At 38.3% G+C, this 22,721-nt stretch overlaps 1 protein-coding gene across 2 annotated transcripts in view; it reads left to right on the top strand.

The window, feature by feature from the left end:
• The first annotated feature begins 12,692 nt into the window (after positions 1-12,692).
• LOC100927166 (DBIRD complex subunit ZNF326) overlaps positions 12,693-22,721 on the top strand; it is a 41,775-nt gene continuing 31,746 nt past the window's right edge. For both annotated transcript variants that reach the window (XR_004234305.1, XM_031969343.1), the window contains exon 1: positions 12,693-12,945. Coding sequence is in view for 1 of the 2 variants with exons in the window: in XM_031969343.1 (XP_031825203.1) it covers positions 12,930-12,945 (16 nt within the window). In the remaining variant the exon portion in view is untranslated. The remainder of the gene's footprint in view (positions 12,946-22,721) is intronic.

Below are 22,721 nucleotides of genomic sequence, written 5' to 3'. Positions count from 1 at the left end.
ATCCCACCTCCTGACTGGATCCACTTTTGATGATGGTGGTCAGTTCCCTTTATTTTACTTTTGGTTACCTAGGTTATTGTGTTGACCTCTATCTCTTGGACCTTTGAAGTTTAGAGCACCTTTTCTTCTATAGTATTTTAGAATAGAGTATTAGAGATCTTGGAGCCCTTAGACTTGGATTATAGTGGTTATTAATACACTTGTATTCCCAATGGCTTCCAAGATCCCTGCTTTGGTATTTGCATTACCATGAAACTTTCTTAGGACTCTGCTTCTGGATTCAGAGCATGAAGGAATCAAAATGTTCCTGGCTTGCCTTTGTTTGCTTACATCTGTGTTATCTTTTCTTGGGGCTCTATTTTTGAGTCCCCATGGAATTTCTTCATATATATGCATATGTATGTGTATGTATAGATATATATCTACACATATATTAAAAATTTTAGAGTCCGAGAAGTCACAATAACTTCTCATTATATTTCTTGAGCATTATTTGGTCTTAAGTAATTTTTGGTTTTTTACAAAAGTTGATATTTGGATCTGCTTCTATTCAAGCAGCAATATGGACTAAAAGTCCCTCATAATTCTCTATCATGTTTTTTCTTCTCTAAGCAAGAGGAAGTAGTAGATATTTCTCTTGGGTAATAATAGCTTGTAGCAGAACATATCAGTAGTAAACATGAATACCTAGGCAAGCCTGAGATTAGATCTAAAGTCGAGAGATTCATTCTTTTGACTTTTTAAAATTTCATTTTCTTAGCCTTGATAAATGGACAAAAATGATGAGAAATCCTTTTCCATCTGTGATAGTAACCATTTGAATTGAGTTTTCTAGACACTGAGGGTTAGATGCTAGTTACCTAGTAGAAAAAGTATTTCCTTAATAGAAGACTTCCCAAAGAAGGGGGATGACAAACAGAAGAATTCTGTGAAGGGAGGAAAAAAGAAAGTCATGTGATAACTGTTCAGAAGATACTGTTTTTGTGAGATGCTCTGGTATTATAGGTTTGAAATGAATTAAACATTTCTGTTCATTGGTCGAACAAAGTTCCTTTATTTTACAAGGTGATTATAATAGGATATTTGAGCATATATTTTATTTTTCCTAACATTTTATTCTGAATTTACTAATTTACAATTTAATTTCATTTTTTAATCAACCCAAAATCTTTCTTCTCTGCTTTCTATCCACCTGTCGATTAAGAAAGAAAAAAAAAACACACACACCCCTATTATAAACATATATAGTCATGTAAATCAAATTTTGGATCAGTCATGTCCAAAAAAATTACATCTCAATTTGCACTGAGTTCATTATTTGTCAGAGGGTAGAGAGTTAGTATGTTTCCTCATGAGTCCTCTGGAATTGTTGACTATTCTACATACCAGGGTTCTAAGATATTCAAAGTTGTATTTATAATATTGTTGTCATTATAGAAACTGTTCTCCAGGATCTGATTACCCTACTTTGCTCAATTCATTCATCATCCCAGCTTTCTATGCATTTCTTACACCTCAATATATTCTATGATATTTATATACCATAACTTGCTCAGCCATTTCCCAATTATAAGTACTCTTTCAGTTTCCAATTCTTTACCAATGTAAAAAGAAATTTTATTTTTGTACATTTTAGAGTTTGTTTTGCTTAGGAATAATCTCTCCTTTAACTTTCACTCTTAATACCTCCCTCTTTCCTTTCCTTCTTGTTTCCCCACTGAGTGAAATGCATTTCTAATTCAACATATGTATCTTTTCCTCTCCTTTGACCAATTCAGATGAGAGTTATGTTCAAGTATCAACTGCTCCTCCTATCTCTTTCTTGTTTATATTGACTACTACTATACTATTGTATATACTACTACTTGGATTATGTGATATAATTTCCCCAATCCTTTCTCTCCCTCATCACCTAGAAAGTGTATCCATCTTTCATCACTCTGAGCCACTTGTAGGCCCTCTTTTTAGACTCTCTCTATGACCTTTGTTGATGATAAAGTTCTGAAAGTATTATGTACTTTCTCCTAATAATAGAATGTAAATAGTTTTTCCTTTTTTGGTCCCTTGATTGTTCATTCATATTTACATTTTTGTAATTTTCTTTAAAAATTTTTTTTAATTTTAAAATTTTTTTAATTTATTAAAAATAATAATTAGAAAAAAGAAAAACAGAAAAGAAAAAGAAAACAGAATAGAACAGAACATTGTCATGTGCCCGGCAGAATATCAGGGAGAATTCAAAATACAGAACAATAAATTACCAATTCAAGAAAGGATATGTAATAGTAGAAGAAATTATATTCATGAATGTCTGTCTTTACTTCTTTGTAGGTTGTTCTTTTGTTCTCTGCTGCACACATTTTTAAAAAAATTTTATTCTTTTTTCCCTTTTTATCCTTCCCACCTCCCCCAAGCAAGCTATAGTTAAGCAAGGATATATTTACACACACACACACACACACACACACACACACACACAATATATAATTCTTATCCCTGCTAACTCTTTGCTTTAATTGTGCTCCTTAACTTGCCTTGATATAACTTAATCCCCTCACACTCAGGGATCCCTTCCTTATCTCCTTCCCCTACCCATTTGCTTCTTCATTCTCCCATCTACCCCCACCCTTACTTCTTTATAGATCTTTGGATACCTTTCGTGGTATATATGTAGTGTTGCCTATTTAATGCATTACTGATGTGAGTAGGTTTTCAGAACTATGAACCCTTCTTCCCCCTCTAATGCCTCTGTTTTTATTCTTCCTTTGCATCTCATTTGTATAACATAGTTACTATTTTTACCTTAACTCTGCTCCAATCTTTCTTTTGAGCTAAGTGTGGTGTCCATTTTAAACATATGATATACATTTCCATGTGAAAAACAAACAATTTGTCCATGTTAAGTTCCTTGATTTTGGCTCTTATATGTTAAAATTTCTACTGAGTTTGGGTTTAGTTGAAAAACAGGCCTGAAAATCTACAAGTTTATTAAAAGTCCATTTTTTTCCCATTAGTTCTTTTGATTGCTGGCATATATGATTTCAGGACCTGTGGTCTTTTATTGTGGATTCTGATAAGTCCTGTACAATTCTAATTGAAGCTCCAGCATATTTGAATTGTTTTTTCTTGTTTCTTGCAAAACTTTCTCTTTGGTCTGGGGGTTTTAAAATTTGGCAATAATATTGCTATGTGTTTTCCCCAAAAGATCTCTTTGAGATGGTAACCAGTGGATTTCCCCCCCTATTTCTATTTTCTCCTGATGGCCTATTACTCCAGGGCAATTGTCTTGGATTATTTCTTGCATTATTGTGTCAAGGTTCTTTTTTTGCTCACGACTTTCAGACAATCCACTTATTTTTATAGTTTTTCTTCTTGATCTGTTCTCCAGATCTGTTGTTTTTCTTATAAGATGTTTCATATTCTGTTCTTTTTTCATTAGAATCTGTTTTGTTATTTCTTGCTTTCATAGCTTCATTGACTTCTCCTTGCCCATTTCTAATTTGCAAATAGTTATTTTCTTCTTTAAGATTTTGTACTTCTTTTTCTAGTTGGTTAAATTTTTTTCATAGTCTTCTTGTTTTGGGGGGTATTTTTTGTTTTTCTCAATGTTTTTCATTAAATTTTTAAAATTTTTTGAGTTCTACAAATTCTCTCTGGGCAGGGAGCCATTTCACATTACTCTTTGGGGTAGAAGAAGCTTTTTTCACTTCAGGGTCCTCCTCTGAAGATGAACCCCTGTCTTCCCTATTCCCATAAAAAGTTTCTATGATTGGGTTATTTTCTTTGTTGGTTCATTTTATTATTATTATTATTATTTTAATGTTCTGTTTGTGAGAGTGTATGGAATAGAGAGAAAGTGAAGAACTTACAGGAATGTATGAATTCTTTTTCTGTATTTTATTTTCATTATTTCTGTGTTTCCCCTATGATCTGTATATTATGTGCAGGACCATATTTACTTGAGCTTGGCCAGCTATAAACATGTTTACTTAACCTGAACTGAAGACATTTATCAGTATTTGACATTTATCGATATTTAGTCTATTAGCTGGACCACTATCTCCTTGATTAAGCCTGAAGGCCTGATTTTCTGTTTCTTAGAAATCAGGAGATTTTGGGGAAACAGAAACCTTCCATTCCAATCTCCCCGAATAGCAACAACCAATTAGATGCCTTCCCCTCCCCTTCTCAATGCTCTCTTTCTTGTGATGTAATCTCTTGTATAAAAGCTATGTATCTTTACTACTTCTCTAGCTCTCCTACCAAGAGCTTTCCCCTTTCTTATCTTGCAATGGGACGGCTCATCCTCCTGAGGTTTTCAATAAACAACTTTTCTGCCTTCTATTGACTGATCTCTGAGTAGTCATTTTAGGTAAGGGTCTTCTACATCCCTCACCAGAGAAATCTGGAGAGCTTGAAATTTACAGATGTACTCCTCCATCTTCCCAGAATCTTCCTCTCATTTTTGAAATTTTCTTGACAACTATGTTTGCACTTTAAAGTTTTTATGTAGCTCTGGACTTTTCATAACCAATGCTTGGAAGTTTTCTATCTCATTAAAGATTCATTCCCACCACCACCCCAGACCTGTTACATTCTACTTAGTTTTTTGGGGGCAAATTATTCTCTGTTATAATCCTATATTCGTTGCTTTATGGACTATTGTTTTTCCCAGATCTCCATTCCCTTATTGTGGTGGCTGTTAAAACTTATATGAACTGACTGAAGCAACACTACACTTGAATTCTTTCTTTCTGACTGCTTTTAGTAATTTTTTTTCCCCTAGGAGCTCTGAATGTTATCTATATTGTTTCAGGGTATTTTCACTTTATTTTTTCTTCCAGGAGATGACTAATGGATTTCTTCTATTTCCATATTGTCTTTTGGTTCTGAAAGATCAGAATAGTTTTCTTTATGATTTTTAAGTTATTCCTCTTCTAGTCCAGTTGTTTTTTCCTTTTTCTTCAATTTTTTTCTCTTTTGACTTTGTTTTTAATATTTTTTGCTTTCTCATGGAGTTATTAATTTCTATTTGGTCTATTATAATTTTGTTTCTTGGGTAAGGTTTTGTATCTCTTGTACTAAGCTGGTTGTTCCCTTTCCAATGTTTTCTTTCATAATCCCATCTCTTTTTCAAATTTTTTCTCTCTATGAGAAATGAGCACTCTCATTTCATTTGCAAAAATGTTAGAATTCTGTTTGTAAACTCTGGCTTCATCTCTTCCAGGAACCTTAATTGACTTTTGCCAAAGCTGTGGTTCTTTGTGAGGCTTTGCTTTTAAATGCTGTATTTTATAGAAGAATCCAGATGTGTTCAAAAATGAACCAAAAAAGGTAATCTTCTAGTGGGATAGGGCTCCTGGGGAAAACCCTGACCATATGGGCCAAGAATTGCTGATGGGAGCCCCTGAGGAGAGGATTTTGTAAATGTCAAATTTGAGATCAGTGGGGTATATACAAAGAAAATGTCTAGAAGACATTTGGGGATATGGGAGTGAGTTTAGGACAAATGTGATAGTTGGATATGTATATTTGGGAGTAATCCAAGTAGGGATGATAATGAAAATCATAGTAGTTATTGAGATCACTAAGAGGGAGAATACCAAGAAAAAAAAGAAGAGTCCAGAAAGAATACTGGGGAATAGCTATCAAGAGAGTTTGGAACATGATTGATGATGCTGTGTTGGAGACAGAAATGGATCTGTCAAGTAGAAAGAGAGTCTAATACAGAAGTGTCATAAAAATCTTAAGGAGGGGATATATAATTAAGGACTATTGAATAGAACAGATAATTTATAGAAGAGGAAACACAAATCAATAACAATCACTTGAGTCACTTGAAAAAAAGTCAGTGAAAAAGGCAAATTAAAACAACTAAGCATTTTTGATTCAATACTTTTTTTTGTTGAGATACACATCCAAAGCAGTTCTTAACTTTTTCTGTGTCATGGGCCCCTTTGGTAATCTGATGAAGCCTATGAATTATGGAGTCCAGGCTAGTTCCTTGGAGGGCCTCGGGGTCAGCCAGAGTCAGGATAAATTAAAGTCCTTGGTCCTTAGGGGGAGAAGTGAAGGAGACAGACAAACTGCCAGGAGGCTTGCCAATGACGTATCTTAGATTCTTGAGTCCAAAGGAGAGAGCCAAAGTCTCTCCTTCTCCTCCTGGAGCCAAGTGACTCCTACCTGTCTCACCCCACCCTCTAATCCTTGCCTAATTATCTTAACACCAAACACTGAGCCAGCACCAAACAGTGAGAAGAGTCATTTATTCAAAACATATGCTAATAGAGTTATTGTCTCATATCAAATAGGTAATTAGCCTTAAGTGCTAGGCTGTCTGATTCAAGTACACCTATTCAAAGTTTCAGCCCTCTACAATGAACTCCTTCTCAGACCAAGGTTTTCTGATGAATAACAAAATATTTAGGATTACAAAGAAAATCAAATGTATTGAAATAACATTTTCAAAATATTTTTTAAAAAATTCACAGATCCCAGATTGAGAATCTCTGTCCCAAAGTTAAGAAAAACAATCAAGAGCTATCGGTTCAAAGATTTTCATATTATTATTAGGATTATGTGTAATTGCAAAAAATCTGGAAGCTAACTATATATACCCTATACGAAAATGATTAGAATAATAATGATACATTATTATAATAGAAGATTATAATAGTAACTAGCATTTGTATATTTTAAAGTTTATAGAGCACTTTAAAATATAATCTCATTTTATTCTCATAACAATCCTGAAAGGCAGGTGCCTTATTACTGTCATTTTACACATGAGGAAAATGAGATAGATAGGTTTGGTAACTTGTCTTAGGTCATATTGTTAGGAAGTGTCCGAGACTAGATTTGAACTTGGTCTTTCTGACTTCAGGTCCATCATGCACATCTTTCTCTTTTTTCACTGTTATTGCCTTTATCTTGATCTCTCATTGTCTCTGTCTTGTTCTGTCTCTGTCTTCTCTCTCTTTCTTTTTTAAATAATAGCTTTTTATTTTCAAAATATATGCAAAGATAGTTTTCAACATTCATCCTTGCAAACTCTTGCGTTCCAAATTTTTTCTCCCTCCCTTTTCCTCACCCTCTCCCCTAGACAGCAAATAATCCAATGTAGGTTAAACGTGCAATTAAAAAAAAATTCATTTCTTACAGGGCTAACCTCTCTATTAATTAATTAATTAGTTTGTTTGTTTGTGAGGCAATTGGGGTTAAGTGATTTGCCCAGGGTCACACAGCTAGGAAGTGTTAAGTGTCTAATGCCAGATTTGAACTAAGGTCCTCCTGACTTCTGGGCCGGTCTATCCACTGCACCATCTAGATGTCCCATGCGTAATTTTTCTAAACAGATTCCCACAATTATCATGCTGCACAAGAAAAATCAGATCAAAAAGGGAAAAAAATGAGAAAGAAAACAAAAAAGCAAGCAAGAAACAACAAAAATGGTGAAAATACTATGTTGTGCTCCACACTCAGTCCCCACAGTCGTCTTTCTGGTTGTGGCTGACTCTCTCCATCACAAGTCTTTTGGAATTGACCTGAATCACCACATTGTTGAAAAGAGCCATGTCCATCAAATTGATCATCACATAATATTGTTGTTGCTGTATACAATGTTCTCTTGGTTCTACTCACTTCACCTAGAATCAATCCATGTAAGTCTCTCCAGGCCGCTCTGAAATCATTCTGTTTATCATTTCTTATAGAACAATATTCCATAAGATTCATATACCATAACTTATTCAGCCATTCTCCAACTGATGGGCATCTACTCTGTTTCCAGTTCTTTGTCACAACAAAAAGGGCTTTTGACAGACATTTTTGCACATAAGGATTCTTTTCTCTCCTTCAAGATCTCATTGGAGTACAGGCCCAGTAGAGACACTGCTGGGTCAAAGGGTGTGCACAGTTTGATAGCCCTTTGAGCATAGTCCCAAATTGCTCTCCAGAATGGTTGGTTCAGTTCACAACTTTACTAAAAATGCATTAGTGTCCCAGTTTTTCCATATCCTCTCTAATATACATCATTATCTTGTCCTGTCATCTTAGGTGTGTAGTGGTACCTTAGAGTTGTCTTAATTTGCATTTCTCTGATCAATAGTGATTTAGAGCATTTTTTCATATAACTAGAAATTGTTTCAGTTTCTTTATCTGAAAATTGTCTGTTCATATCCTTTGTCTTCTCCATATTTAGAAACTTTTAATTATATATAATTTATAATGCAATTATGATGAAATATGAGGATTAAAAAGATATCTGAGAGTAATGTATAGTCCAGGAATATCTCCTCTTGTTTTGTTGCCTCTGAATCTAAGGCAGGTATATTGATTTGCAGAGTGGGACTTGTTGGACCAGATTCTTAGAAATGACTTTGTCCCTCTAAGATTACAGTGATCTCTGTGAAAAATGTGACAGTATTCAAAGGGAAATTTTCTGTGCTTATATCTTCATCTTCCTATTTGGATCTCTTAGGGGAGTGGTATGGAGAAAGTTGGGGCTGAGTTATGGCAACCAGCTAGCTACTGATTTATCCCATCAGTGGGAAGCTGATGGATGGTATAATCAGCAACATCCAAAGTTTGGGATGAATGTATTGATGAATCCTTTACTTCTCAAGAGTGAAAACTCATTCCTTTTGAGAAGTTAGGCAAGGCTAATCCCCCCTCTTCACAAAACATCCTGGGCTGAGAGAATGAGCCCAAAAGAGATAATTAACAATGATTATCTTTTCCTTTTTTAGTCTTTGTAGGCCCTGTGCTGGTATTATTTGACAGATTTGGGCAGGCATTTCTAGTAGGTTTCTGCATACTGCATAATGCCAATATTTTATTCTGAAGTGACGGAAATTTTTGATTGGATGATGTTTGATAGCATGTGCCAGCCACTGGTATAAAGGATCTTTCTCTCAATAGGTCACATTTGACCAGGGCTTAGCACATGCTCAGATCATCTACGATGGTGCTACCCGTGTGAAGTCTGGGGACTTGATTTGGGGAGAGAGGATTGGTGAGGATGTGGACATTTTTCATTGATCTGACTTCATATTGGGAGCGGCATTTTCCCATTGGCTTTGTAGCTAGAAGTGTCCATGACTTTAAAACTTTAAAACTTCTGGCCTGTTTCCTAAATTCACATTCAATAAGTAGGAAGGATTCCTTCCCTCACAGCAGGTTTGATGACCTCCAATTTAGAGCCTGTGAATTCAAGAAAGGGGCTGGGGATTTTGCTCCTGTTGTTTTATTTGTTTTTTCCACTTTTAGGATAAGAAGCAGAGTCCCTGACCTGTAAGCTTAAGCCATAGGGACCTGGGAATCTAGGAACCCAGATTAGGTACTGCAGCAAGCACTGTAGCAAAGCCCTGAAGAGCTTGGGTCTAGGATGTCAGTCTGTTGGGTCTTTAGACTTAGACTCCATGGGACTTTACTACATAAGAATTTAGTTAACTTTGAGTTGGAAACTCCTTTTCTCCCCAGACACCAAAGTGATGTAGGAGAAGGGAAATGTGCTACCAGGTATTGAGAGAAATGTTTATACATTTGTCATTTCTATATTATTGAAGCCAATATCCCTTTCTAATAGTTGATCTAATATCATGTAATTAATTGGAACTGGATTGTTATGACTTGCCCTTAAAAAATTGGGAAATATCATTGGTAGGGGCTTATGGAACCTGCAGGCAGAGAGGATAAAGAATCCTTAATACCCCACTTCTCCACACACACATTATTCAGAAGAACTCTGACAGGAAGGGTAAAATTGGCTTTCAGACAATAGGCAGAGGGCCAATACAAATGCAAAACAAAAACTAATAAAGAAATTGGGAACACTTGAAGGGTGAAACACAATTATGGATTTCTTTTAAATGAGCATGTACAAAGAAATTGAATGGGCATGTATTTATTGAAAAGTAAATAGTCACAAATTGTTTCCCAGTTGCCTTAACACTTATTAAACTGATGTTAAATACAATTTAAAAAATGACTTAGGTCTGAAATAAGACATTTTCTGCCCTTAAAAAGAAGACACAGGCCTGCAATATTGGGGAAGTTATTAGAACAAGAGTTTGGAGACCCTACTTTAATTTCCAGACCTTTTAATAACTAGCTATGTGACCTTAATCACTTCTCATTCTCAAAAAGGAAAGGACAGATCCAGATGACCTACAAGGAGTCATCTTGAGGGGTAGGAGGCAATGGAGATACTTTAGGGAGACTATCTAAATAAATAATTCTGTAAAATGTAGCAGGAATATGTAGCAGAGGGTAAATTGGCCTCTGGGATCCCTCTCTGGGAGCTCTCCTGGGGTAATAATTCAACCTACATTACACATGGACAGAATGTTTTTGATTTAAATGTTATTATTATATTTCAAATGTTAGCAAATGTGAGTGATAAGTTCAGTGTAGTAAATTTATGGTAATCTTTTGTCATGTATTTTCTCAAACACAGTATAATATAATTACTATCCATGAACAATTAAAACATTTACAAAGGAATCATCTTACGATAAAAGTCTGTGGACAACTGCTTTAAGGTCTATTCTAGTTATAACTTACTATCATGATGCTATGTATCTCTTGCTTTGTTTGATTTGCATGGTGTTAAGTTCTTCAAGAGCAGGGACTGTCTTTTGACCCTTTCTAAATTCTCAGTTCTTAGCACATTTACTGTCCTTCAAATCAGTCAGTCATATCTGACTTTGTGATCCTGTGATCATAGCATGCCAGGCCTTCTATTATGTCCTAAAGTCTGTCTCAAGCTTATGTTTGTTGTTTCTGTGATACTATCTGTTCCTCTTATCCTCTGCCCTATCCCTTTTCCTTTTACCTTCAATCTTTTTCCAACATCAGGGTCTTTTACAATTAGTCCCACCTTTTCAGTATGTGCTCAAAGTATTTAAACTTCAACTCCAGTATTTGATCTTCCAGTGAATAGCCAGAGTATTGACTGATTTTACCTCCTTGAGGTCCAAGAGACTCTCAAAAATCTTCTTCAAAAGCACAATTTGAATGTGTTGCTGTGCGGTGGTGCTCAGCTTTTCTTATAGTCCAACTTTCACAATCAGACATTGCTACTAGAAAAACCATAATTTTAATCTTTCTTAGTAAGGTGATATCTCTGTTTTTTAAGAATGTTGTTCAGATTTGCTGTGCTTTCCTTCCAAGGAGCATCTTTTAATTTTATGACTGCAATTGTTGGTATTGATCTTTGAGCCCAAGAATATAAAAACTGACTCTGCTTCCATTTCTTTGCCCTTTATAACTGGGAAGTGATGAGACCAGTTGCCAAGATATTTTCTTTGATGTTAAGCTTCAAGACAAGTTTTTTATAGTCTCCTCCCTTATGAAGAAGCTTCCCAATTTCTCTTCACTTTCTGCCAGAGGAGAGTTATTATATACCTATCTCACAAACAACCTGGAATTTTGCATGATGTATTCTGCATACAAGTTAAGTAAATAATATGAAAATACAAAGCCTTGTTGTACTTTTCCAATCTTTTGTTCTATATTCATTTTTAACTGTTGGTTTTTGACCGGAATATAGATTCTTCAGGAGACATGTAAAATGCAAAAATATCTGAGGATTTGTCACATTTTGTATGATCCACACATAAATTGGTCACTGAAGCAGTAGATTATGGAGAAAGCAAGGGAGGTCCAAAAAACATCTATAATTAGTTATGACTACATCTTCAAGAAATAACACCAAAAAAGTTATCTTCATCATAGGGGATGGGAATACTAAGCAGGGAATTTAATTTTTAAATCCCATTAATTTTTAATGGGAATAACAGGCAAGTTGTCCTTTGAGCACCCTATGAAGAATAAAAGAATTTTGCCAAGATAACTTGATGGTCATAACAAACTCCTCTTTCAACCAACTAAAAAGGCAGTTCTCCATACGGACCAAAGGGTCAACATAAAAATCAAATTGATTATATGTTGTTTAGCACAGTGCCTGGCACGAGCTGGGCTCTTTAAAAATGTTTATGAGATGATTACTGTATTATATGTATTTATAGATACACATGTGAATGTGTATACCTATATAATTAGTAATGGTTAATTATTATGCATAATTATTATAATTATACTTAATTAATTATTAATGATTAATTAATGATTATATCCATTATGTGTATATACACACTGTGTGGGTGACATCGGCCCCTATGTGCAGCCTCCCTTTCCCGCGGCAGCCCCACAGCCACCGCCGCGATTCTAGAACTGTTAGAACCGGAGGATTCGTCTCGGGAGGCTCCGAGAGGATCTGAATCCGGGTCTGGCAGAGGCCCAGCCCCGCGCTCCAGTTGTGGGCCGCTACCTAAGGTGACAAGGCGTTTTTCCTGCGCGCTCTCCCAGGACCCTCCCGACGCCCCCTCCGGGCAGGCGCTCCAGGTGTTCTTCCCATCTGACAGGGGCAATGAGGGAGGGCCAGAAGGCGAACCCCAGTCTACCACCCTTCCCCCCACTAAACGGGAGCCCGGAGGACCCCCAGCTAAGGCCCCGCTTTATGGCATTTGGACAAAGCGGGGAGCGCCTCCCGCCCTTCCCAGGCATCCCAGCGCCGGCTCGTTGCCCACCCCTCTAGCTTCCTCTCCTCGGCTGCCCCGCCCCAACCTGTTGTGGGGGAGGGGGCACGGGGCCGGGGAGAGCCCTGGAGTGACGTAAACACCGACTTCCCCTCGCCTCCTCCCTCTCAGGCCCCGCCCCATCCACGCGCACCTCGGCCAATCACGGGCCGCGCTCCCTCGGTGACCTTTTCCGGCCCTGCCAGGCTCCCGCCCCCTCCCGCCAGCCTCATTGTCGCGGGTGGCGCCCGAGGTGAGAGCATCTTCTTCAGTCACTTCAGCCGCCGGAGCCGGAGCCGGAGCCAGATCCGCCGCTTGGGGTCCCCCGGCCCGAGGCACCCGCCCCTTGCAATGGACTACGATGAAGGTGAGCCCGCGGCAGCCCGGGAGCCCACTCGGGAGTCGCTGTGGTGGCGCCGTCTCAAGATGGCCGGGGCTGCCTGGGGGGCTTAGGCTGGCGCCCCGGGCCCGCCTCGCGCCTAGGCCTCGGCCCGTCCCGGGGAGGGAGGGGGGAGAAAGATGCTTAGCAGCCAGCGAGAGCTCCCCGGGCCCGCCCCGAACCCGCCCCGAACCCGCCCCGGTCCTGCTGGGGCTTTGTTTCCCGAGGGGCGTCCGATCCCCGGGCGCGCGGGGGGCCCTTCCGTGGGCCCCAGACCCGGGGCCGGACCTTTCTCCCCGGGCTGTGCCCTTCAGTGCCCTCACCGAAACCCAAGAGACTCCCCGGAGTCCCTTCCAAAGATGCGGCCGCCCCTCCCCTTCCCCGGGTCCGGGACTGTGCACAAAGACCCTGCGCCCCCTCCCGCTTTCTTGCCCGGTCCACTGTCTTCAATTGTGAAGAGCGTTCCGGGATTTATTCCGGGAGGGAGCCGCCCGCCCGGTACAGGCCCCCTCCCCCCCCGCCTTTCAGGTTTCTCCCAGATTTCTTGCTAGGTGGGACCCAAAAGTCCTTCTCCGTCGTTGATGACGCTCCTTTTGTGGTCTGGGTCGTGCTGATCTCCAGCCTTAAGGGCCCCTGCCCCTCCAGGCGCGGCCTCCCTCTTCCCCCACCTGAGCACATCCCAACGTTACCTTAGAGAAGAGACCGGGTAACTCGGGAGGTGACGGGGGAGGGGGGGCGCTGCCTCTGCCCGGAGACTCAGCGCAAGACCTTCAGGGGCGACCTGGGGAACGGTTTGCAGCCGGGGAGGTCGTGCATTGGATCTTGGGATTGGTGTGGAGTTCTTGCTTAAACGGGCAAGGGTCGCCTGCTTTGGGGCGAGCTTTCCGCTAATTTTCATTCTGTGGCTTTTGAGAAGGTCCTTTATTATACAAGTTCCAAAGACACAAAGAGTATGGTAACAGGCTTATTGCTAACGGGCAGCATCCCCTAGTTTTCTCCCGGTGATAATTAATAAAGCCTGCTTTGGAGGTCAGTAGTGAGTGCCGGGATAGTACTATTAACATTGCTCTGCAGGGTGGTACTGTGTATTGATTGACCAGCTTCAGAAACAGCCTTAAGTGGGCCCTCGAAGAATTTATAATACACAAATATGATTAATATAATAAAAATCTACCACTACTGGAACAGGAAAAAGCAGCAATGCATTGTCAAAGCAAGTATCATTGACTACTGGATTACTTGCATCACATTTGGTATGCCCACTGAGCATTAGCTGCTTCAAAGCATTTTGTGTCTATGTGCACAAAATTAGGAGCACACACATGCTTTAGGATTACTAAAGGAGATTCTATTAAAATAAAAACAGATTTGCAGATAAGTCTTTCCTTTGTTATTGATTGTCTTTGTTATCTCAGGGGAAGTCCTGATTTTTTTTTTTTTTTTCCATTTGGAAAGGAGAAATTAAACTAGGGACTCACATAGATTGTTTTTGTATTTTGAATTATTTCAGAGGCAAGACAGGAGGTTTCTTTAGTTAAGGAAATTCTTTATGTGGTGACTCTTGTTCACTCTGCAACTTGTTTTCCATGATGATGATATAGGTCATGTGTGTCAGAGGCAAGTCTTTTTAGTTCCAAGGCTAGCCCTCTGTCGACTCATTAAATGATCCATATAAAAATGAATCTAGTATTCCACATATCTATTAAGCAATTAAGTCATAAGTAGAATTTTTTTGATGGGGGAGAATGCAATATTTGATTATTCTTTTGTTAAAATTAGACATTGTATTCTTATAAATCTGACTCAATTCTATATAAATTTGAGAAGTGAGGCCTTTATTAGAGATACTTGTTGCAAAATTTTCCCTTCAGGTTTCTGCTTTCCTTTTATTTTGGTTGCATTGGTTTTGTGTATGTAAACATTTTTAAATTTTATATAATTAAAATTATCTTTTACATTTTGTTATGCTCCCTAGATCTTGTTTGGGCCTAAATTCTTCCTTTACCTGAAGTGAGTTTTGAATGCAGATCTTCTTTACTTCCACGCCTAGTGCTATGTTTTATTATATTCACTTTGTGCTTAAAGCAGGATTCTTTTATATATCATGGACTCTTGTGGCAATTTATCGAAGCTTCAGGACCTCTTCTCAGAATAATTGTTTTTAAATGCATAAGATAAAATACATAGAATTACCAAGAAAACTGATTGTGTTTAAGTAATGTTATTAAAATATAAAATAGAAATATATTTACAGATCCCTCAGGTGAAGAACCCCTGTTCTAGAATGATTTTTAATTAAGACTTCAAATACCTTGTTCAGTTAGTTCATTTACATTTGTTATTTGAGTCTTCTCTTTCCCCTTCTATCCTTTTCTCCATTGTCATTCAGAAGAATTCTCTAAAGCAAAAACTATTGGAGAGTAACTCTTTAAATCTTATCATTTTCATTGCCTGATAACATTGTGCTTTGCACACAAGTATTTGTTTAATAGTCTTAATAAATTTAAACTTCACATCTCATTTCTAATTTCTAACTCAGAAAAATTGAGGGTTTTCAATATCAATGTGTGTTCTTTGCTGTGGAACATCATTTAATGATGTACAAGTTAACAAAGGTCTGAACTGCAGAGAATCAATTGTTCATTTGTTGTATTGGAATTTTATTATGCTGACTCCTTTTTAAGTAAATGTGTATCTGGATTTAGAAATGTTTTGGTTTTTGAGAACTTTTTGTTGCGAAGGAACTTGACTTGTAGATTTTAATTTTTCCAAGGAGGATCTTTAATATTAAATATATCCACATGTCTTGGCATTGTTAATTGTCTCAAACCTGTGGATGACCTCAGTTGAATTGAGCCGACTAGAGACAGAAGATTCAGGACTTAAAATAGAAGCTTAATTTCACAGGAAAGGAAGTGCTGGCTCCCTCCCTCAGTAAGCTGTAGCAGGGATAACAGCAACAACAAGAAAAGTTTGATTCATTCTAGGGCTTCATAATTGGAACATGGGTATTTGTCCAGGGTTGTCCAAGTTCAGAGAATACTTCATCCTTCTGCCCAATAAAAGAGAGGCAAGTATAAGCCAAGATGCCACAAAAAGTTAATTTAGCCAGCATGAGCATTTTTATCCCAGGAGGTCAGTTCCTTGAGGATAGTTTGTCCCAGGTATTATTGAGGAAATGTTATTGTTGGCTACTGTTTGCTTGCAAGCAGAAAAGAGGGGGCCAAGTAAATAGGAGGAGAAAATACCAGTACATACTTGAAATAAAAAGGAAGAGGGGAGAAAATAACTAGGACAGTATACTTAGCCCTTGTCTGGAATCTTGGGACAACTGTCTCATTTGGATGTTGGCTGTTTCTGTGGTCCATACTAGACAAAACTTGAGGTCACTGGAGGGTTCTGCTTTCTACTTCAAATGATCTAGCAGTCCATACCCACAAGTTTGACACTGTGGGAGTAATCAGAAAAAATCTGATAGAAGGCCATAAGGACCTTGACCCTTAGTGAAAATTCCTTGCAACAATCTTTGAATCTGAATTTCTGGTCATCATAACCTAGATTCTTAGTTAAGAGTTTCTAAATGACATAGAGATAGATGATCCATTTTCCCAACCACACAGGGCTAGGTTAAAACAGTGCAATTAAAATTTTCTCACAATTACCATAATTTCACAAGTCAGATACAGATTAAATTCCTTAGAGGTCTTACAGTAGACTAGTTCTGAGAAGGGAGATTTACCATGTACCATGGTAACCAAGAAAATTTAAACATGATTAAAATCAAGTTTCCTTGTATTTTAATGACCCATTCTTAAATATCCATTTTTTTTTATTTTATTTTTTTAATTTAATAGCTTTTTTTTATTTACAAGTTATATGCATGGGTAATTTTACAGCTTGACAGTTGCCAAACCTTTTGTTCCAATTTTTCCCCTCCTTGCCCCCACTCCCTCCCCTAGATGGCAGGATGACCAATACATGTGAAATATATTAAAAGTATAAATTAAATACAAAATAAGTATACATGATCAAACCGTTATTTTGCTGTACAGAAAGAATCGGACTCTGAAATATTGTGCAATTAGCCTGTGAAGGAAATCAAAAATGCAGGCTGGCAAAAATATAGGGATTGGGAATTCAACGTGATGGTTCTTAGTCATCTCCCAGAGTTCTTTCACTGGGTGTAGCTGGTTCAGCTCATTACTGCTCCATTGGAACTGCTTTGGTTCATCTCATTGCTGAAGATAGCCAGGTCCATCAGAATTGATCATCATATAGTATTGTTGTTGAAGTATATAATGATCTCCTGGCCCTGCTCATTTCACTCAGCATCAGTTCATGTGAGCCTCTTCAGGCATTTCTGAAATCATCCTGTTGGTCATTTCTTACCGAACAATAATATTCCATAATATTCATATACCACAATTTATTCAGCCATTCTCCAATTGATGGACATCTACTCAGTTTCCAGTTTCTTTCGCTGGGTGTAGCTGGTTCAATTCATTACTGCTCTATTGGAACTGATTTAGTTCATCTCATTGCTGAAGATGGCCAGGTCCATCAGAATTGATCATCATATAGTTTTGTTGTTGAAGTATATAATGGTCTTGCTTATTTTGCTCAGTATCAGTTCATGTAAGTCTCTCCAGGCCTTTCTGAACTCATCCTGCTGGTAGTTTCTTACAGAACAATAATATTCCATAACATTCATATACTACAGTTTATTCAGCCATTCTCCAATTGATGGGCATCCACTCAGTGTCCAGTTTCTGGCCACTACAAAGAGGCCTGCCACAAACATTCTTGCACATACAGATCCCTTTCCCTTCTTTAAAATCTCTTTGGGATAATCAGCATATTTTCAATCCCAGATATCTCATATAGGCATCTAGTCCCTTGATAATCTTTTCTTGGACAATAGGTTTTATGCTCAGAATGGAGACAAAAGTAGCTCTGCTTCTCTGGTATTACAAATCTAGAAGTTCCTAAATAAGCTAGTCATATTTAAATTTGGTTCTCCAATTTTGAAACTTCAGAGAATTTCAGTTTTTATTGGTTAGTTAGGTGGTGAAGTGGATTGAGCACCAGCCCTGAAGTCAGAAGGACCTGAGTTCAAATCTGGTCTTAGATACTTCCTAGCTATGTGATCCTGGGCAAGTCACTTAACCCCAATTGCCTCAGGGGGAGAAAATGTTCATCATATACCATTTATTGTTTCTATCCTTACCTAAATTCTGTATCTAATCTTAGAATTTCTTAATTAATAAATTATGAAGGTCTAACTATAAAATGAGCTCTCTTGTCCTTTAAAATTATCATTCAGATACTTTAAAATAATTTTACTTTATTTACCATTATCAATAGAATTTATGTATAAAATCTTTAATCCAGTTTTGAGAACTTAAAACTTATTCAAAACCTAAATTTCCATGATAGATAAATTTGGAAGCCAATTAATACATATATATATATATATGTACACACACACATACATACATACACACACATATAGCTCTTAGAGAAAACATTCTAATCCTTTTAACTTTCTAAAAATTTACCATTTCATTTATTTTAAAAAATTTTCACATTGCATCTTTATCTTATTTCCTTTTATAATCATTCCTTCCTTAGGATATCTTCCTTATGTTATAATTTGATCACAAATACAGGTTAAAATTGTAAGATGTTTCATTGTCAATCTATTTTACAGATTTAGTATTATACTTAAAAAAACCTCAATTATAGAAAGTTGCTGTAAAAGAAAATAAAGGGACATAGTTATAATAGTGTCATGTATCAGAGAGAAAAACCCCAAGCTCTGTTTAATTCTAGGCATTAGTCACATCTGACAATGAATCATGTAGTTGTAGAGTGTTAAAAACAAGACTCAGAATTAATCAGGTAGGGAAATAGAGTCAGGAAGATTCTATGTAGGCCAGGCCAAGGTTGTCCCCCAGATTTTTCCTAGGCACACACATCCACTTTTAGCAGTTGTCAGACTGCAGCACATGCCTATAGTGTGTGTGTGTGTGTCTGTGTACGTGGGCATGCGCTGAGGCAATTGGGGTTAAGTGACTTGCCTAGCGTCACAAGCTAGGAAGTGTTAAGTGTCTGAGGTCAGATTTGAACTCAGGTCCTCCTGACTTCAAGACTGGTACTCTATCCACTGTGCCACCTAGCTGCGCCAATGGCTTGCATTCTTCTAAATTTGAGGCATTTCTCTCTATATTTTAGAAATGAGGCCTTTATCAGAAACCTTGGATGGAAAATTTCCTCCCCCCAGTTTTCTGTTTCTAATCTTTTAAAGATTTTAATTTATTTAATATAATCAAAATTTAATATTTAATAAAATAAGAATTAATTTAATATAATTAAAATTATCCATTAGCAACCCCTACTCTTAGGGAGCTGTCAATTTATTGGACTTAAAAGATGAAAAGTTCCTAATAAAAAGATCCAAACATATTGACAAATTGATGTGATACAGGATAGAATGTGATAAGGATTAAGGGAGACATTCAGACAAAGTATTTTTTAAGAACGTTTAAGGTAGAGAAATTGTGTTTAATGTGGTATGAGGAATCACGGCAAGCTTCAAGGAGAAAAAATGACTTCTCATCTGGACCTTGAAGGAAGAGGATTTCAGCATATATGTTAAGATTTAGAAGGGGCTCGTTCCAAACATTGAAGACTGACTATCTGCATAGGAATGGGAGAGCATGAGATAAATTCACGCAGTGGCTTGTCACCCATTGTGGCAGTAATAGATAGTTTGCGAAAGAACAGTGAGGCTGGGCCCAACATAAATTGGACTCAATGTTAAATGACAAGCTAAAGAATATGAATGTACACACACAAATACAGACATACATACGCAAATGTATGTATGTATGTGTATGTATAAGGGATGATGCAGTAAAATCTGTATTGAAAAATTATTCTGACAGCCTTGTGAAAGATGGACTGGAAAGGGGAGAGACTGGAGGCAGGGAATGCAGTTATGTTTTGCACAGTTTAAGAGAGAGCAGTGATGTGGATTGGAGCTAGGATGGTCACAGTGTGAGTGAAAAGCAGTAATGGTTGAGGGATAGTACTGTGGTAGAATGTATGAGAGTAAGTAACAGGGTGGATGTGAGTGGGCTGAGGGAGAGGGAATAGTGTGAATTTACGAATTGGAATGCCTGGAAGAATGGCAGGACTATCAGGTTGAAGCCTGGCTTTACAGGGAAGGTGATGAATTCAGAGGTTTTGTTTTTATTTTTCCAACCAAACACAGGGCTCCATTTTATTCTGCTCTCCCTAAGGAGAGTCCTTGGGTTGTAGGGGCAGGCCACCCCCCCCCCCCCCCCCCCCCCCCCCCCCCCGCTGGTCTGGCAGCACTCTCTCTGGGCTCTCACAGAAACGTCTTCACTGAGCTCTTCTTGCCAACTTGTCAAGGCTCCAGGGGGTAGAATCAGGGTTAAATGGGTCCTGACTCAGGCTTAGCTCCTTGGTGAGGAATTCAAAAGAAGTTATAGCTGTGGTCCCAGTTCTCCTCCACTGCGCCACCCACCCTAATGGAGGAATCTATGAATGAGGTGAGGGATCCTTTGAACCCCTCAGGATCACAGAGGTCTAGTCTCAAACACATCCCTTCTCCCAGCACTGGTGCAAAGTGCTGACTCAAGCCACTGGGACTGTGTGGTGGGACGGGGGTTGAAGGAGGAGGGCTCAGCAGACAGACAGTGTGGCTGAGAGACTGACCTAGGGAGAGTAGCTGGTCCCCTTTTCCTGGAGGAGGGGCTCACTCTGCAAGGGGCTCTGGAGGCAGAAGGAGGGGGGGGAGCTGTCACTGGCTCTGGGCGGGGCAGGATGGGGTGGGGCTGGGGGAGTAGAGCCAGTTCAGTGTTTTTAGACAGGGGAGGTGGGCTAGTGGACCTTATGGTGATGGGCAAAATGCAAATATAAATGAGACCTGAGCTGAGGGAAGAAGTCAAACATGGAAGTAGATATTTGGAATTATAGCAGCTCCCTTCAAAGCTTCTTTTCAAAGATAGGCCCCGTGTTAAACACTTCTTGCTTGTCAACCCTGCTGCACTCCTTTGGGAACTACCTTGCTTTAGGAATGGCACCATCAGAAAACTCATCATCCTGTGAGATTGGACCAGCCTTGACACTCACAGTTATCAGTACCCTCAGTACCCTCTCCCTTCTGATGCAGACTCCTGGGTCAGTCATTTCTTCATTTCCTAGCCACCTGCACTCCTTTGAACAGAGCTTCATCATGGACCATGCTTTCTGCCTCTGCCCCTGTTAGCTTCTCTTTTTGTGTTGTCTTCCTTCATTAGAGTGTAAGCTTTTTAAGAGCAGAAATTGTCTCTTTGTATCCCTAGCATGGAACAGGTAGGAGCTTCAAAGTTCATTGTCTATTTGAGATTGCCAAGGGAGAGAATACTGGAGAGAAGGCTGGGGAGCAGTTGGCTAGTTTGAGAGTGGAAGATTAAGCAATGAAAAAGAATGGGTCATAAGACACAAAGTATATATTATGCATTTTAAAGCAGTGATTAGGTTTTAGGCAACTTTAAGAAAATGATTATTTTGTTTAATAAAGATTACTGGGGCAGCTAGGTGTTGCAGTGGTTAGAGAATCAGCCCTGAACTCAGGAGGACCCGAGTTTAAATGTGACCTCAGACACTTAACACTTCCTACCTGTGTGACTCTGGGCAAGTCACTTAACCCCAATTGCTTCAGCTCTCTTCCCCCCCCTCCTCCTGAGTTCAGGGCTGAGAGAGAGAGAGAGAGATTGATTACCAAGCAGAAAATTGTGAAGTCTTTGGGAGGCAAATCATCTGACATTTACAAACACTTGACATTTACATTTTTTTTTCTTATCTAAGGTCACTAACTTACTGTGTTATGTATACATTTCTTTAACAACAAATAAGCACACTGTTTTAACTTACTTTAATACAAGTGTAATCTGATCATCATCTATCTGTGATGGTTTTTTCATGTGTGCTACTTGCCTTGTTTTCCTGGATATCCTTTGTAGGATCATTGCTAAATATGCTGGGTTCATTTTTGTATGTTTTTTTGATGTATAGCTAGCTACATATCCTTTTTTTTTTTTTTTTTTGGTCACATCTCTTTGAAGACATTCTTTTTGATGTCTCTCTTATGTAGTTCGTGAGTTGTAATGTGTTGCAGAATCATAGATTGCAAGTCGGATTCTTCTTCTAGACTAGTTTCTCCCCCCCCCCCCCCCTTTTTTTTTTTTTAAATAAATAAAAACCTGGAGTTCAGAGAAGCTCTGAGTGACTTGCCTTGGCTTATACAGGTTGTGTGTAGATGGTAGTTAGTCCCTTTTCTGCTGTACCACGGGCCCAATGTATGCCCCTTCATTGCCTTAAAGTTCATTTTGAGAGACTTTGATAGTCCATGTATTGTAGCCACAGAGTATTATTGGAAGAATATTATTGTTTATGGGTCTTTGTTTCAGTATTATTGAAGACATTGTGTAATTTTCAAAGTCATCACAGGGTGTTCTTTTTTCTTGTTATGTTTTGGGCTCATTTCATTGTATCATTTGTTTTATGACCAAGTTATATGACTTATCCATTTAATTACATATTGATTGAAGTTAGAATTTTTACCTAGACTTTCAATTGTTTTATCTAATATGGTTTTTCCTGGGTGTTTATAAATTGAGAAGCAGTGTGATAATATATTGTATAAGTACTGGACTTGGAGTCAGAAAAAACTTTGTTCTAATACTGTCTCCTAT

The sequence above is a fragment of the Sarcophilus harrisii genome, chromosome 4 (genome assembly GCF_902635505.1).
Source record: "Sarcophilus harrisii chromosome 4, mSarHar1.11, whole genome shotgun sequence".
NCBI lineage: Eukaryota > Metazoa > Chordata > Mammalia > Dasyuromorphia > Dasyuridae > Sarcophilus > Sarcophilus harrisii.
The sequence above is the reverse complement of the archived record's forward strand: the minus strand, read 5'-3'. Positions and strand labels throughout refer to the sequence as shown.